The 18,529-nt window shown below is 33.6% G+C and overlaps 1 protein-coding gene across 2 annotated transcripts in view; it reads right to left on the reverse strand.

The window, feature by feature from the left end:
* Positions 1 to 414: 414 nt before the first annotated feature.
* The window catches only part of LRFN5 (leucine rich repeat and fibronectin type III domain containing 5), a gene marked incomplete at both ends in the record, with an annotated part of 293,934 nt that continues 275,819 nt past the window's right edge, over positions 415 to 18,529 (reverse strand). Inside the window, 4 exons of one of the 2 annotated variants that reach the window (XM_081110418.1) lie at positions 415 to 1,217; positions 5,745 to 5,788; positions 13,201 to 13,913; positions 16,478 to 17,882. In XM_081110418.1, coding sequence (XP_080966544.1) covers positions 1,200 to 1,217; positions 5,745 to 5,788; positions 13,201 to 13,913; positions 16,478 to 17,862 — 2,160 coding nt within the window. Of the gene's footprint in view, positions 1,218 to 5,744; positions 5,789 to 12,973; positions 13,914 to 16,477; positions 17,883 to 18,529 lie in introns of those variants that run through there. The other variant, XM_081110417.1, reaches the window with a different exon arrangement.

Raw genomic sequence — 18,529 nt, forward strand, 5'->3', positions numbered from 1 at the left:
GTTTTAACTAATTAAAAAAAATTAGACTACATATTACTTTTAATAATTAATAACTACCAGAATTGTCAAGGGGCAAAAATAAAATCTCTGATGTTTTAGAGAACCTTACTTCAGTTGTTAATAACAATGCCACTAATATTTCTAATTGAATTTCCTGCCTAAGCCAAGTGCAATGATTAGTGTGCATTTTCAAATTTTACAATATATTTATCCTGTAATCCCATAGAAATGTAGAATGGCCAAATTCACTTAGCTAAAGTCTGAACTCAGGCCTGCTTGACACCTGGAGCACCTCTTAAATGCTGGGGTTTGATTTTGTTTAAACATGACAGTATTAACATTTATTAGCCATCAAAGATATCTTACTAATATTTCTACTGGAGTTAAATCAGATGTATGTTCGTTATTTTCTCTGGAATTGTGCAAAATTGGAGAAATGGGCACTTAAAATGAAACATAAGGCCTAAAATTATTAAAACATCATTGCCCTAGCTCTCCAGAAAAGCAATGAATAAATTTGTATTAATTACAATATGCCTATCTTAATGCTTTCTGAAGTTCCACTAGGAAAAGAGATCCCTCATCATTTTCTGTCTTACACTGAGGAATACAATGCCTGTAACGCTGTTTAAACAGCTGCACTGCTCTCCCGAGAAGTGGGTGGATTTCAGTCACAGAAGAAATAGTTCCAGAATTATAAAACAATTTGTAATGCCTTAATGTTTTTGCACTACATAAATGTAAAATAATATTATTAGTTATTGCAATAATCATTTCACCATTCATACTTGACATGATATTTCCACAAATCAGGCAAAGTGCGAATTCTGTCATAGTAAAACATTTATTTGTTAAAGTGATATAGATTATTCAAGATTCTACAGTCTTAAATCATGGATGGCAATGTAACATGGATTGATACAGAACTCGATGCCCAATATAGGCTTATTTCTTTCCTTCTTTTTTAAAAAAAATAATTGTGGACCAGAAGAAAAACAATTTGGTTTTAAAAGAGATGAACAGTGATCTGATGGAGCCAGTTGCACCGGCATCAGAAACTTCTGCTTCAGCTCCTGTGGACAATTTCTTCTAGGACATCAGTTCAACAATTAGCCTTTGTAAATGAAACTTTTTTTTTAATTTTATCCAGTAAAAATATCAGTGGCAACATTTTTTTCAGGAGAGAGAAGTGGTGCTCTTCAGATTAACTCCAGCCTCTGAAATGAAAGGAAAAAATATAAAAGAAAAGAAACACATAACTGATAAGATCATCATGCTAGAAATCCAGAACTTACTGAACTGTCAGAACTCAGGCAGGAGTGCCTTGCTATAATACAAGACACTCCTCTGAAAACAGCCTAGACATGCACATTAGCACTTAAGATCTTGCTTGGTCATTCAAATTGGTGGATATATAAAATAATTTGATTTTTAAAAAATCTAAATGTTTTTAGCCTAAATCACTATGCAAGTCAAAGCGAAATTGTGAAATGAAATTTTCCTTTGCTTTGATTTTTCACATGTACATTCTCAAGATAAAAAAAATAATGATTTTATTCATTAATGTGTAGCATCTAAGTTATAATAAATATTTATACTGGTTTTTAAAACATGAACATATTACATAAAATTTGTTCATTACATCTAAAACCTAAGTGATCTCTACTTTTTAAATATATTCTGCTGGGAGTTTAGTATAATATTTGTTTTATAAAATTTAATTATAAATTTAATGATGGTAAAGACAATTATACATATTCAATAATTAGTTCCTCACCAACAGGACAAATACAATAAATGTGCAAACTGATACTAATTCACCAGCAAAGTTAGTAGTTAGTAAGAAATAATATAAAAACCATTATTAAAATATCTAAATATATTAATGTGTCACATATAATATATACTTCTATAATAAATTTATAATAATAATAAACTATAAATATGTTTTTCTCTATGTTCTGAGCACTTAGTACTTAATACTACATTTAAGATTTGTCCAGAAAGTCTATGCTTGATCAAAATGGAAAGTAATTTTTGAGACCTATACAATTGCATACATATAAAATAAAATTAATTTTTCTTCTTCCCATTCAAAAACAACCACATATTTAGGGGTTATAAATATATGGCACAAATAAATCATGAAATATAGTTTCTTAGTTATCTACTAAATATTCTATATCAGAATGCTGATGTAGAATCTACTTGGATAACTTGGTGATAAAATTATTAAAGTATATTATGATTATTTAGGTTATTTGATAAAGGTAGGCAAGATACTGAAATATATTGAAGAAAACATATTTCAACCACTTGGTAATCTAAGTAAGTGTAATTAATTTTGGAACAAACTAATTTTTAAAATTATTGAACAAAGAATTTACACGATGTTGGAGGATTATTAGCAGATAAGAGATGTATATCCTTTTTGTAATAAATAATTACCATGGAAATAACTGAAATATAAGTATCAGTTATCATACTTTACCTGGAAGATTATTTCTAAAAATGCAAAATAACTAAATTACAATGGGATATATCTATATTCCTCTCTGTTGGGTTTATAGCATAACTTATTCTGATGAAATTCGATCTCAACAGGATTTTTTTTGGTATACCTAATATGTTCCTTTTAATAGAAAAAATATATAATTCCATTATGCCAAAGTTAAAGTTTCAGAAAGTAGCTACATATAGAAGAAGAATATAGTGGATAGCATAACTAGTTTGACTTTATAAATAGTCAAAGTTTATTTTAATACCAAAAATTACAGAATAGCAAAGTTTATTTTAATATCAAAAATTACAAGAGCATGAGAAAGAGATAAACAAAATAAATTGTAATAATTATGTCAAACTTTTATAAGAAGTAAAAATGATGAATGGGGGGTAGATTCAGGGTGTTTCAGTAGTGGCCCTCACATCACAGTTAAAGGGTATCATGTACAACATGGTGGATAGTCTTATTAATAGTACAAAGAAAAGAGCAAATTAAAGCTACCTCAACATTAAGAGTTGGAAAATGTTCTGATGTTGAATGGATTGTGTGAAAATGCTGTTGCTGCCCTTACTCAAATATAATTAAGAGCTATGAAAGATTTTTATCTTATTTAATTCTAATATCTATAAAAGAATGAAATGGTTTCTAAAGGTCAGGACTGACACTAGGGTTTACTTTTTTCTGATTTTTCTGTAATGTTCAAATAAATATTTCAAAAGTGTGCTTTAATTATTATAAAAATAGATGTTTTCTATATAAGGGCCTATATAGTATTCTTATTTTGAAAAATTAACTTGAAAAATTAACTTGAATGTTGGTCGTTTTCCCTTGAGGGGGGAAAATAAAGCCATTGGAAAAATATCTGGATCATATACACACATTTGCTGTGCTGCATAGCTCTGATTTCCTTTGTTTTCCTGTGTTTTCACATAGCTATTTAGATATTGCTGTTCATTTATAATCAAAATTACTTTTTATTCATTTATATATTACTAGAGGCCCAGTGCACAAAATTCATGCACTGTATCTTCTTCCCTCTTTGTACCTTCCTATTAGAGCTTGATGTTCTATTAGGGACTGTGGGGTAATCAATTTAAAATTGTTGCCTTGGAAACATTTTTATATATTAAAAAAGGAACATGGGTTTATTGCTTACTTTTATTTTCTATTTACAGAAAGAGTAGACCAGCTGTGAACACAGCTGGAATCTCTGCCAGCTCTCCTTCTCCCTTCAGTCACATGCAGAAAGTCCTGCTGACATGTGAAAGGCCAGGAGATGACTCAGAGCACACAGGCCACGGTCTCCTCCAAGGGGCATCACTGTATGATTGTGCTGACAGTTGTAGGGACTGCAGGCCTGCTACAACAGAAACCACTGACCAAGTAGCAAGATTAATTATCCTGAGGTCATATGGTGACTTAAATCTGATAATAGAATGTAGCAAGGAGTTGGGTAACAAGTGAATGAAGTATTGCCACTAAATGTTGTTAAAACAATTCTTTGTGAGTGATTTTTTTTTTTCTAATGCTTGTAGACAGCAAAAAGAATTAGACAACATGGAAGGAAAATTTTTATGACATGATGACATAGTCATTCATTTCATAAAATAAACTAAAAAGAGTCTTAACAAAATATTTTTTAAAAGGTGACATATTTCACATATACTAGTACACATTCACTATGTAAACTTAATACAAAACACACATACCTACCAGTACACATGAATTTACTGCATGTGCAAATAAAGAATCGCTGAAATATTATTAGTGTCTGTGTCTAGGTGTTGGACTATGATGGATTTATATTTACTTTTTAATGATACTTTTTGAAGTTTCTATAATTAATACTAGTTACTTTAGGACAAAAATGTCATTATTATAAATCATCATATTGGCAAAACCTGTGTTATCTCTGGTGGTACACAGACTTTAAATTCTTTAAATTCAACTTATAAGAATGTAGCAAATACATAAATAAACCCAATAATATAAATGTCTGGGATTCAGACTGATTTCCTGCTTTCAAATCTTGATAGAACATTTAGCATCATTCTGGACCGTGCTTCTGATGGATTAACCATTTAGCTCCTTATACCTTTCAAACGATATCTTAACTTTCAGGACAGCTAGATGTCCAAAGTTACACAATAAATAAACTTTTTAAAATCAGACCAAAAAAGGAAGGAAAGAAGCAGGGAGAAAGAGAGAGACAGAGAAGAGAAGGGTTAAGATTGAGAAGGGGAATACGGGTGGTGGTAACACAGTGCACCTTCAGGCGGGTCAGTTCAGTACACAAAACAGAACATAAAATATGTGGCAGATGCTGTGCTATTGATTGTTTCTAGTGAGCCATCTGCTCTTTTTTTTTTCCTCCCAACACAGGAATGGAATCCTAAATTCAGTAAAGAAATGATGCATGAAAAACATTTTGTTTGATTTGGAGATGTAATTTTTTAGGAGTAACCTTCAATGATTGTCCAAGTTATTGCAAAATGTAAAAAAGAAAACCAAGATCTTATTTTTATTACCAAGAAATAAATCAATGGCCTCTTTTAGAACTTTTAAAAGCAGGAGATTTTTCCTGTGCCAAACTCTAAGCAAATGGCTGATGATTCCAGCTGTTTGAACAGATTGCTAAAGTGCGATTCTGCTCTGGAAACACACTTTCTAATCCAATTAAAATGCAGGAATCAAATCCTCATTTGAAACTTAAAAAAATAAAAGCACACCAAGAAGAGTAATTTGTTGCTGACAAAAGGATTCCATGAATATTTCATGGGTTGTCTTTTTCTCCATTTTAGAGCAGCTTCACTCATTTCAGATAAGAGAGAAGCACTCCTGCTCCTCCACTTTAATAAAATGTGAAGTATCATCAACTCCTCTTCGGATGTGGATGTCAAGGAGAGGAGTGAACAGATTCTTATTAAGCCACTGTCTTCCCACTGGGAAATATTTTTAAATGCTCATTATATCATGCATGACTCCAGCACTGACTCAGTCATATCAGTGTTCCCTCTATTCTTACAGCATGAGTCAGATATGTTCACTTAACCAGAAATATGTAAATTTAGGAATTGGAAATGCACTTAACTGAACTGAACTTCATTCTTTACTGTTGACATTAGGTTGTAATTGAAATTTCAATAAGGTACATAAGCTGGCAAAACAAAAATTTAAAGTTCATTTATAAAAGAATATACCCATTTAAAGAGCTGATGTATGTGACAGATAAGAATCTCACCTGTGTTTCCTGGACAACCTGGTCAACATTAGACAGCAAAGCATCTGGGAATAAAATTTTCAATATCAGGAACAATTCATTTTTGAGAAACAGACCCTAAAACACTTTTCACTGAAATCTTGATAAGATTCCTCTTAACAAAGATTTATCCACACTTTTTTTTTTTTAACTTACCAGTTCTTGGATTAATTGCAATGGACTTTTATAATTCTCTATGGCTACTTCTTGATACATAATACTAGAAAGGTAGAATTTTTAAGAATATTACTCTAGTTCCTAAAATGAGTCATTATCAATATGGAATACACTTTTCCTGCAAGAACTTCAGTAAGAGAATGAGGCTTCTATTCATTTTCCCTGCTGAAAGTTAACATATCAACTACAGAGTGCATTTAATTAATATGAAAGATATGTCAAGGAAAAACAAAATTCAAAGGAGAAAATGTAATTTCACAATATTCACCACACAGAGTTTAAAGTAATCATTTGCAATATAAGCCATTATTCATTAACCCCACAAATAGCATGTTTTACCGTGTACCCATTTATCCTTATATGAAACAGTAATGTTCTAAATACAAACATCCTGCCCTCAAATGTCTTTATGTATATAATAATTGGCTATAAATGTTTAGTACCATTAAGTACCCATGTATAGCACACATTTTATTTTTTTCCAAAAATATCATTTAAAGCAATTATTTCTACTGGTCATTAAGAAGGGACACATGATAAAGAAAATTTAGGTATCTCAGGAAAGTCATTCTCAGGGTTCACAGGTCAGTGTGATGAGAATAGTATGAAATACTTTCTCACAAAACTCCAGTGCAAACATCCATATAAATTTACAATGACCTCTGGAGATTAACTTTTACATCTCTAGATTATTGAAAGCAATATTAAGACATATCCACATTACACAGAAGAAAATGATTAGGAAATTGCGTTATGGCAGAGCCAACATAGTATCCTATATAAAAAAAACTAATATGCAAATCAGCCGAACGGCTGAATGACAGGTCACTATGATGCGCACTGACCACCAGGAGGCAGACGCTCAACACAGGAGCTTCCCTGTAGTGGTCAGTACGCTCCCACAGGAACAATATCAGGAACAATATAAGGAACAATTCATTTTTGAGAAACAGACCCTAAAACACTTTTCACTGAAATCTTGATAAGATTCCTCTTAACAAAGATTTATCCACACTTTTTTTTTTTTTTTAACTTACCAGTTCTTGGATTAATTGCAATGGACTTTTATAATTCTCTATGGCTACTTCTTGATACATAATACTCAAAATGTAGAATTTTTAAGAATATTACTCTAGTTCCTAAAATGAGTCATTATCAATATGGACTACACTTTTCCTGCAAGAACTTCAATAAGAGAATAAGGCCAGAAGCTAGGCTCATGGCTGATGAGTGCAGCAACAGTGGTGGGAGCCTCTTCCGCCTCTGCAGCAGCACTAAGGAGCAGTGAGCTGAGCAGTGAGGAGGCAGGCAGTAAGGAGAAAGGGGTCCCAGACTGCGAGAGGGATGTCCGCCTGCTTGCTTAAGACATCCTCTGAGGGCTCTTGGACTGCAAGAGGGCACAGGCTGGGCTGAGAGACTCTTCACCCAGTGCATGAATTTAGTGCACTGGGCCTCTAGTTTGTAATATTTGATAAAATTGTGAAGTTTTAACATTACCTTATCTAGGTAATTTCCTACTTAAATATGCCCCCAGTAACAAACTGCTACTTCCTATGTCCCACTTCATATAGTACCACATTTTTAGGATAACTCAACTGCAATAATATGTTTATCATTCTTTCTACAGTGAGTGATCCCATGTACTGATACAAGAAGGATAGTTTCTATTGCAAAACAACAACAACAACAACAACAACAACAAGCCAAGCATGCTCACAAAAAAAACGACCTAAAACAAAAAAACAAAAGACAAAACAGATTTTATTTATAATCCCAGCATTATTAATTTAGGATGAGAGGGAAGTGATTGAGTAATCTGAGAGACTTTCCTGCTTCCAAATCTTGATAGAACACTTATTTAGGTGTAAAATTCCAGTCATTAAATTTGGTTTATTTTCTCTTTTATCCATGAAATTTTAAAAATGAGATATTTCTTATCCATAACTGTAACTCAACTAACATTTAACTCACAAACATAATGAGATAAATTATTATTGTCATCATTAATTGAGGAAGAGAAGAAAACTATGGCTTTCTCATCTAATACACCTCCATGTGAAGTCCTTTCCCCCAAACACTTCACACATAGGCACCTCCACATCCAGTTAAAGTAGATATACTGCTGGACTCTCCCTGAGACCGAAGAAAAGGCTTTGCAAGGAAAAAAGAGCAGATAGTCTTCGTACTGTCTGATCTAACGGAACATTGCCTTTTTAGCATTATAGAATGCAATTCAAATTGGATCACACTGAGAAGAGAATGGGCTCATACCTGCAGTCTTTGTTGAAAAACGTTCCATTTACCTTAGCAATTGTATGTACAATAAGCTGTCTTATGTTTCTGGAATTTTGTTAGCTATTGGTATTTTAATGACTGTTTTTAAGTTTATTATTGTGAGTAAACAGGGGTGAAACACTAAAATTTAGGAAATGAAAGTCAATTGATGTCAATGTTGTGATAATAGTTCTATTATTTTTTTAGCTTTATAAATGAAACATTTAGTTTTCCTTCTTTATTAATACAAGCAAATAAACTAAATTAAAATCTAGTTTGCAAGTAAAAATTTTATGAGTGATTAAAAATACAGTAGAAAATACTTGACAAAAAAGATAAATGGAATATGTTTACCTTAAACAAATTCCTTAAATTCTTGTGGAGAAAATATGTATTATTCTGTAGTGGTCTTGTTATGTTTTTAGATGGAGTACAATAGTCCCACAACTTATATTCTAAAATTTTTTAGTAAAAGATATATGTATAAAGCAGCTGTAATCAACTGCCTGAAAACATAAAATAGGTTATCGTGACCTCAAGTTTACTAACTACATTTAATGAAAAACAAAACAAAAACAGAACAGAAAATAAATTGGGCACAATGAGGGTGTTAACAGTATCTAAGTTAAATTATTGCATTTATTATACTTCTGTATTAATCTATTTTAGATTTAAAATAAATAATATTGTCCAAAAGAAATTTTGTTGTTTATTTTAGAATTTTGAGGCAACTTTTAAAAAATAATATATTTTATTGACTTTTTTACAGAGAGGGATGGAAAGGGATAGAAGAGTTAGAAACATCGATGAGAGAGAAACATCTATCAGCTGCCTCTGCACATCCCCTATGGGGAATGCACCCACAACCAAGGTACATGCCCTTGACTGGAATCGAACCTGGACCCTTCAGTCTGCAGACCGACGCTCTATCCACTGAGCCAAATCGGTTAGGGCTTGAGGCAACTGTTAATGCTTCATTATCCCTTTATGACACTCAGATATTATATTTGCTTTTTAAAAAGATCTACTTTCTACTTTAATAGGATTTTGACATTTTCAAATTGGAAACAATTATTCAAAATAAACAAAAAACAGCAAAGGAACACATATAATTTAAAATTCTTGAAGTAAATCACTGTAAATGTATTACTGTTAATATATTTTACTATTGAACAAGCTGAAATCAGAGCATAAAATGGCTAAAAATAAAAAAAATTATGAACAAGGAACCAAAAACCATATATATAACCTATACATAATCAACACCACCAAATAGCAAACCATATGTTTTGGGTCAAATACATACATACATACATACAAACAAACATACATGGCTGGTTAAATAAGGAATGCAAGAAATGACAAAGGAAAGCAACAAGAAAGAGACAAAGAATTTCCTGCTGATAGTAATATAATATCTGAACCACAAATCTCTCCACTGTGCTCATTAACAAAAGACGTTATTACTGTACCTCCCTTACTTATCTATCCACTCATTCATGCACCAGAGTCATTACTGTGTTTCAGATTTTATACCAGGTGCCTTTAATCAATCTCAACATTCCCATAGATTTATTTTTTAGTTACTTTGCACTGAAACTACCATGAGCAAATTTTTTCCTTATACTTATAAACAAACAGACAAAAAAACATTTGATCTTCTTGATAGGCCGATCTTTTGTTAATCTCTCAAAATACAAACATTTGGAAAGAAGGGAACACAGGACTTTTTATCACTTCTAAGAACAAGTGGTCAAGCCTTTGGTTAATACACCCTGAAAAGTCTTGAAAAAGTAATAAAAATTTAAATAAATTCAATAGCATTAATAAAACAATAAATTTCACATGGCTAGATATTAAAGATTTCCAAATGTTTATGAGAAATAAAAATATTTAATTAAAGTTTCATTAGAAACATAAGCAGGAAATAGATTTAAAAACATACACACAGACAACTGGAAAATACAAAGTACATGAATCAGTAGCTTGGAGTAAATATGCTAAGCTTCTGCCTATGTTGCCTATGATTTCAGAGCCAACTTGTTCACAATCTTAATAATGCCAGAAATTCCTTCTTTGGGGATTCATTTATTTAAGTCTCAAAAGCTTTTCTATATTCATGATTTTTAAATATTATGTAGGTAAAAACTGGGAAGGAATAAAATAATATACTTTTCTCAACCAGCACCGCCTAAGAATTAAGTAATTCATGGTACATGAAAATGTTTAGTTGAGATTAGAGCATTATTACAGAAAGACAAATATCATATGATCTAATTTATATGTGTAATCTACAAAATAAAACAAAATGAAACCCAAGCTCATTGATACAGAGAATGGATTTGGTGGTTGTCGGAGCGGGGGGAGGTGGTGTTGAGAGGGGAGGGAGGGCAAAATGGATGAAGGAAGTCAAGAGGTACCAACTTCCAGCTATACTAGTAAACTAAATAAGTCGTGGGGATGTAATGCACAGCATGGTGAATATGGTTAATAACACTGTGTGTATATTTGAAAGCTGCTAAGATAGTGTATTTTAGATGTACTCATCACAAGAAAAAAGAATTCTGTAGTAACTCTGTGTGGTGATGGATGTTAGATTGTTGTGATGATAATTTCACAATATATATAGATATGGAATCATTATGTTAATACCTGAAACTAATATAATGTTGTATGTCAATTATACCGCAATTTAAAAAAGAAAAGTGTGTGTGTCAACACGAGTTAACAATAAATAAAAATACTTAGTTGGTATTAGAGCATTATGACAAAAATAGTGCTGAAAATACACACGGTGTTTTTGGTTTTATAAATTACTACAACACGTGATCTTTTTCATTCTTCATAAGAGCTATGTAGCTGACACATGCGTGCTGATTTGATTTTAGAAATTGTGAAAGGCAAACGTCAGAAGCAGGGCAGAGAAGGCACTTAGGAAACATCCAAGCCAATAAAAGCCCATTAGACAATTATGTTCAAGACTGGCCTGGAAAGTAATCTCTAACTGCTTTCATCTTGCCCTCTTTTGAATGTCATCACAATGAGTCGTGTGTGATAAGAAGTACTTCTGTAAAGTTAAAATTAACTGAAATTTTTATATATGCCTCTAACAGAAGGAAATTAAACTAATGATTGACATTCCTCAGCTGTGCTTTAAATAGTATTTCAAGTGACATGAGTTAATAAAGGCTTATTATATTATGATTAATTTTTTTTCTGCAAGGTTCCCACATGAACCTTATTTTCAAAACAGAACCAAAAATGAAAAACCCTTAATGTTAACCCTCATTTACCAATTTATATATATAAAAGCCTAAGTAACTGGTTACCAGCCAACTGTTCAACCGTCAGACCAGTAGCTATGACACAGTGAACAACAGGGGAAAGACGCTCAACACAGGAGCTGCCGAGCTGCGGTGACTTGGCAGCTGCAGTTCTCAGGTGACACACCCAGAACCAGAGAGAAAGGAACCCGATTCCGGGGTGTGTCACCTGAGAACCGCTCTCTTACAATCCAGGACCCCTCAGGGAATGTTGGAGAGCCAGTTTTGGCCTGTTCCCCAAAGGCTAGGCCAAGGGATCCACCTGTGCATGAATTCATGCACTGGGCCTCTAGTCTTTAATAAGAGACCATCATGTTAGTGTATAATGTTGTAAGGTTTTCAACAAGTTGATAGAAACATTTATCTGTAGACCTTGATTTCAATGAATACAAAAAACATCACATTAACAAGAAGCAATATTATTGCCTGACTAAATTTAAATTCTTTTTTTTTAAGCAGTAAGATTTCTAATTACATTTCATCTCAGGTTTTTGTTAAAATAATAAGTGAATTTACTCTAAAAGTTAAACATTCAATTCAGAATCACAGTGCAGGAAGGAAAAATGAAACCACTATCTGGTTAATGAGCGATGACTTTATATTGTTTATAAATGCAATAAGAAATTCATTTAAAGTTTTTTAAGTTACCTGGTAATAAAAATAAACATCCCTCTGATAAAGGCAGTCTTGTATTTTTGTCTCCCTTTTTAACTTACATCGAGAAAAATATAAAACTCATTCATTTAGCAAATATGTATTAAATGTAATGAAAACACTTTCATATGCCCAGGTAGATGCATATAAAATTGTGGCATATAATTTAAAATTGAACTGTATATTTTTATAAATGGAAAATCGATTGCATTTTTTTTTCTGTTTCCCACTTTTGAAAAAGTATGTCCTGGATGAAAAATAACATGGAACCATTAAGGCATCAGAACCAAAAATGTTTTTCAGAAGGGTACTTCTTTTAACACTTGTCTGGATATACTTATTTAATGTTTTATTTTAAATAACATAACAACACAAATTTGTTCTCTACAATATTTGTCTAAAAACAAACACTATTGTTATTGAGAGAAATAGGCAATATATTCACTGGAAAATACCAATTATTCATAGGCGGTCCTTTTAAGACTGGAGGAGAAATATCATTAGTTATGCAAGACTTTAGTTTTCCTATGACAACTTTCATTTTGTGATTTGCTATTGCAGAACCTGGAAGCCAGTTCTTTTTGGGAAAGGCACTGCTACTATGTCATACTTTTTTCCTATTCATATATATATATATATATCTATATATATCTATCTGTATCCTAGAAGGTTTATACACCTTGGTTCTATTAGCCATGTGTCAGAGAAACAGGACTGAAATTTCAAATTCCAACTTCCTATGTGAGTTCTCAAAATAAATTTTTCATTAAAAAAAAAAACAGGTTACACAGTGCTTTCCAATATACACTCGGGATTTGAAAGAGTTGTTCTTCCACTACACCCATCAGAAGTGTTGGGCTGAATTAACATCACATTCATAGACATGCTTCTTTTAGAGAATAGTTCACATGCGTTCGGGGAATGAATACAATAGTATTCCTTTAATTCTCCATTTAGGGAGTCCCTGTGCCTTGCTCTGGACCTCTCAGCGGGCAAAGTGAGAAACTTACTTGGCTTTGAATGTGCTCTTTTAGATGTGGGCCCCTCTGTGACAGAATCAGGAGGTCGACGAGCTAACTGCAATGCAGTTGAGTTGTTCCTGTTAGTGTTTTGGGACTCAACATTTGTGACAGCTTCATTCTGTGGTTCGGTACCTGGCTTTGTGCCTGTCTTTCTTTTCTGCTTTTGGGACACAGAAGTGCTTGAAGTCCAGGTAGGAGGCAAAGCAGAGGTAGTGGTAGAGGAGTCCTGACTTGAACAAACTTCTGAAGATTGTATCACACTGTCACTGGCAACTTTACAACATGGAGCATTCTCTTCATGCCCCACAGCTTGCTTGGACATGGACTGGGGCAGCGTTACACTGCAGCCTTGCATTTGAGCCCCATTCGTTTGCGAGTAGACATTGCTGACCTTGGTGACCTTGTGTTGGCCATTGTTGTTACAAACCTTATACCGGATCATTAGAATGATGATGAAAACCAGCACGGATGCTACAATTATCCCACCAATAATAATAATCATGGTGCCTCCCAGAAATTGGGACTGCATGAAGTGGCACCGCACGTAATCCTGTTCCGTAGTAAACTGGATGCAACCCACGACTCTTGTGGCAGTGAGGGAAGTGATGCCATCGTCATATATTGCCAAGACACACAAGTCATACATAGTTCCAGCAGCCAGGTTATTGACAAGAAAAGTTTTGCTCGTAGGAGGTATCATTCTGAGGGACAATGGAATTTGTGTTAATATTGAAAAGAAAAAACATATATACACACAGAGTCATTATGACTTCAGCTCTGTTTCATTTCAGCGCTCATTAAGATAAGCCCAATAATAACAGACATGAACTATGGGGAAATGATCTAATCTTATCCCGGTTAAAATGGCTAAAAGTTAATGTTGTATTCTGCACCATGTCTTTGAAGAGCTTATCAATGACATTGTTTGGAAAAGCAGAAGTCCAAATAAAAGCCACTGCTGAGAAATAACTTATGACAAATTGCTTTTGAAAGGTGTGACTGTGACATTATCAGACTGCTAAGCAAATCCATTTAGCACTTACAACACCTCTGTGACTAAAAGCCAATTTGAAGGAAGGGAAAACACTGACAGTCACATTAGAAACCAGAATGGAAATGCATTTTGAAGTGTTTATTTTCCAAATCAGTTAAAAGCTGCTATGGGATGGCACCCAATAAAACTATCTTTAATAACTAAGATCATTACCAACATTAAAATATTTTTAGAAATCTCACTTATCTCTTAATCCTTCAACACTTGGTTCCCTGTATGTTTTTATCTGAATATGAGGTTGATGAAAATGTATGAGTGATATCCTATAAACATGAACAGGGCACGGCTTTTACCAGAGCATAAATCCCTTGACCTCTCCATTATGGGATGATGGAGTTACTTTCAAAACAGTTTCTAAAATTTGATGAGTCTATAGATAACTCTGAATCCATTGCATTACAAAAGTCTTCTGTGGAAGACTTTTCCACTAACTCAGTAGTAACTTACACTCTGACCAAAACTTACATTTAATGTGGGGGAAAAAAGGCTTACAACTCTATCTTTTCCTAAAAGAGAATTTTGGAAAAACTTGGCAATACCAACATGTTATACAACCTAAGCAATGCTGTCTAACTGTACCAGGAAACTCTTAGGCCAGAGTATGAATTTGTAATTGAAATCACCACCATTTAGTGAGTGCTAATAAATAACAGGCATTACTAAGCATTTTATATCCACTATAATTAAATTTTTACAATGACTGTATGAGGCAGGCATTATCACAATTTTACACATGATAAACATTTGGGACCGGATTTCAAGCCATTTCCTTAAATAGAACTTAATTGTCATGGCAGGGTTAAAATCTTGGAATTTAGAAAATAGAAACTAACCTATTTCACAGAGTTAATGTTTAAAACATATAGAATGTGTAGTAGCTATAGGAAGGTAAGGGGATAGAGGTGGATGCTTGTCTTCACTGGGTTAAATAACTCATAGCTCAGGTGAAGAGCTGAGTATAACAAAGACCCAAACTACTTTATATTAACATACATGAACCATAGTCTGTAACCCATAAATTTATCAATAAGAGAAATATTAGAAACCATTTACTCTAATCTCTTCCTTTTAAAGATGAGGAAATGAAAACTCAGCCAGGGAGAACCTTGCCCAGGATTGATCACATGGCTAGCTGGGCTAGTTTTGTTTTTCCTACCAGCTTATGCTCACTTTAAAAAACTTATATTTCCATACATGAGTGAAAACCAAATTATCTTCAAGAATTCACATAGGTATAAAAGAACTGAGTTGATCTGATTTCACAAAAGATATATTTCAAAGCCATGATTTTGCATCATTTCCCAGGATTAATAAAAATCTATCATGAGTGAAATTACATGGAGGGATAAAAAGGTATATTTCCAACTGAAAATTGGACAAGATGTGACTATAAATCAATGAGGCTGAACTTTAGAAAAACATACCAGAAATTCTTTAGTCAGATGCAAATTCTCTCCATCAATGTCCTTACAGGAGATTAAATATGTATCTTCAGTGATACTCTCACTGCTCAAAATATTTATAAAGTTTCCCTTTGGAACTGTCTTAAGAACCAGTGTATATGAGACAACACACACACATACACATAAGTCAACCACTCAAAATATCAGTCTCATTATTTTATAGTTACATCCTATTTTTGACCAAAAATGGCAATACCCATCTTGATCACCCACCTTATTCATAAGACTTGGCTCCAAATGGCTTTTGCTTGTTTCCAAAATTCAAATTCACCCTCAAAAGACGATGATTTGCCACCACTGAGGATATTCAAAATAGTATGACGAAGGTTCTAAAGATAATTCCAAAAGTGCTTTGAGCAATGGCAGCATCATTGGGATAATGGTATAGCCTCCCAACATGACTTCCTTGAAGGAAAGAACACTCATATGGATATGTAAGTTCTGGTATGTTTTTGACTTTTTAAAATAAATCAATCTTGTTCTCTGATAGTCACATCTCTTAGAGGAGGGGGAAAAAGTAAGCATAATATTAGATATAAATCTGAACTCTCTAAAAATAACACCATTCATAATAGTTTCCCACATGAACTCATCTTTCACAAGCCTCACATTTTAAGCCTTACACTTAAAAATGAAGTAATATAATTACCATATAGTGTAGCACTGACATTTACAAATATCAGAGTGCCATAAGAAGCCCTACACTAAGATGCATGGCAAGTATACAAATTTGCTTACTTTTCCTTACCTGTAAACAAGGGTGTCATCGTAAGTACCATTGTACTGGATTTGAAACATACGTATTCCAGGAATATTTCTTTGAAAATTAAATTTAAGTAATGCCGTAGATGATGTTGCTTCTGCCATCACAATTTTATCTTGACTCATCTTGGTATCACCATTACTAGTGCTTGCATTAGAGCCTGACTTAGTAGAAGTTGAAATATCTGAAGAACCAGGGTCAGGCTCGTGGATGTGGTTTGTACTGTTCAGTAAGTGAGGGAGCTTAATTATGTGAAGATCCACTGTTTGTGTGGCTTCCCCTGCAGGATTGGAAGCAATGCAGGTAAAAGCACCTGTGTCCTTTACAGTTGTTATCATGATGTCAAGTGTTCCATTATCATACACCAGAGATCGCGTTGCATTGGAAATCAGCTTCCCTTCAGGAGAAATCCAGTGAATTGCAGGTTCGGGGTCTCCCCTGGCTTTGCACCTCAGGGTTGCCCTTTGACCCTCCAGGACTCTCATCTCATGTGTATGGCGAGTAATGAGAGGAGGCTCACACAAAAACTCTTCCTCGGGAATTGACCAAAAATAGCGACCAGTTAAAAGTGCTGGAGAGGCACAGGTCTCTAGGTCATCTTCTCTGGACAGACGCCTCAACCACAACAATTCACAATTGCAATGCAAAGGGTTTCCACCAAAGCTTAATGCAAAAGTAGACGGGTTTATGATTCCTGAGGTCACGAGTACCTGAGCTCGCTGAAAGAGAGGGTCAGGTGGTAGCTTCTGCAATTTATTTGATGTTACGTCTAGCCGAGTCATCTTGTGCAAGTGGGAGAAAGTCCCCTTAGGAATGTTATCAATCATATTGTGATCCAAACTAAGGGTGTGCAAGCTAACCATCTTCTCAACAGCATCCCAAGGAATTGTTTCTAAATTGTTATAGGACAGATCCAGCTCCTCAAGGGCAAAGACATCGTCAAATGCTGTAGATGAAATTAAAGTCAGCTGATTGTTGTTCAGTATCAAATGGTGGAGATTGGAAAGCCCACTGAACATATCATTTGTAATTTTAGTCAATCTGTTGCTATTCAGATGCAATGCCCTCAGATTTCGTAAGTCAGCAAAAGCATGCGGTGTAATAAAACTTATTGTATTCCTGGATAGAGTCAGGTCCACCAAGCTGGTCATATTGGCAAAATCTTTCCTCTTAATATTTGTAACAAAATTGTCTGCCAAGCGCAGTTCCACAGTTCTTCTGTCAATGTTTGGTGGAACAAATAAAAGCCCTTTCTTGGCACAAAGGGTTGCAAGATTAGGAGACAAAATCTGACAGACACAACGCTTTGGACAGATCTGAGCTCTCACTGCTATGCCAATGAAAAACAGATAAAAAAGGAATTTTTCCATTGTAGATCAGATTTAAGAGCCTGTAAGGAAAGACAAAATGTACAGTTAGCATTTAATCATTTCACCAAGCTCGTTTTCCTATTAGAATAATCTTTTTTTAATCCAAATTGAAACAGAAACAATGTATTAATTTGTTTATTTAACAAATAAGTATGAAATATCTACTCTGGACCTGAGGATATTATGGACACTAAAATAAAAATATACTATTCACGGCCTCATGGGATTTACAATCAAATGGGGAAAAGAAGTCAATAGGTTACTATAATTCTGTAAATTAAGTGTTATTTTTGAAATATGGTGGGGGTACTCCCTGGGTGCACACAAAGAGGTATTTAGCCCAAATTGTAGGGTAGGAGTTCTGGAAAACATCCCTTAGACCCCAAAAGATATAAGTTCAAAAGCTTAGACATATTTAAGGATTTGCAAGTATTTCAATTTACTGGCCTGAGTAGAAACAATAAGAGACAATATTTGTTATTGTTAACCTTGTGACATTACTAGTATATTTGAAAATAATTAATTTTTATTAAATTTTATTCATCTTTATGAGTTATATTAAACATAACACAACCTTTACATTCTAACAGTCATACAAAATCTTATTATTCTCAAAAATAGAAATGCTGAAAATTTACCACAAATGCTCTGAGCTTCTATAATATTA

Source organism: Myotis nattereri (genome assembly GCF_964212035.1).
Source record: "Myotis nattereri genome assembly, chromosome: 1".
In the NCBI taxonomy this organism is placed as follows: Eukaryota; Metazoa; Chordata; class Mammalia; order Chiroptera; family Vespertilionidae; genus Myotis; species Myotis nattereri.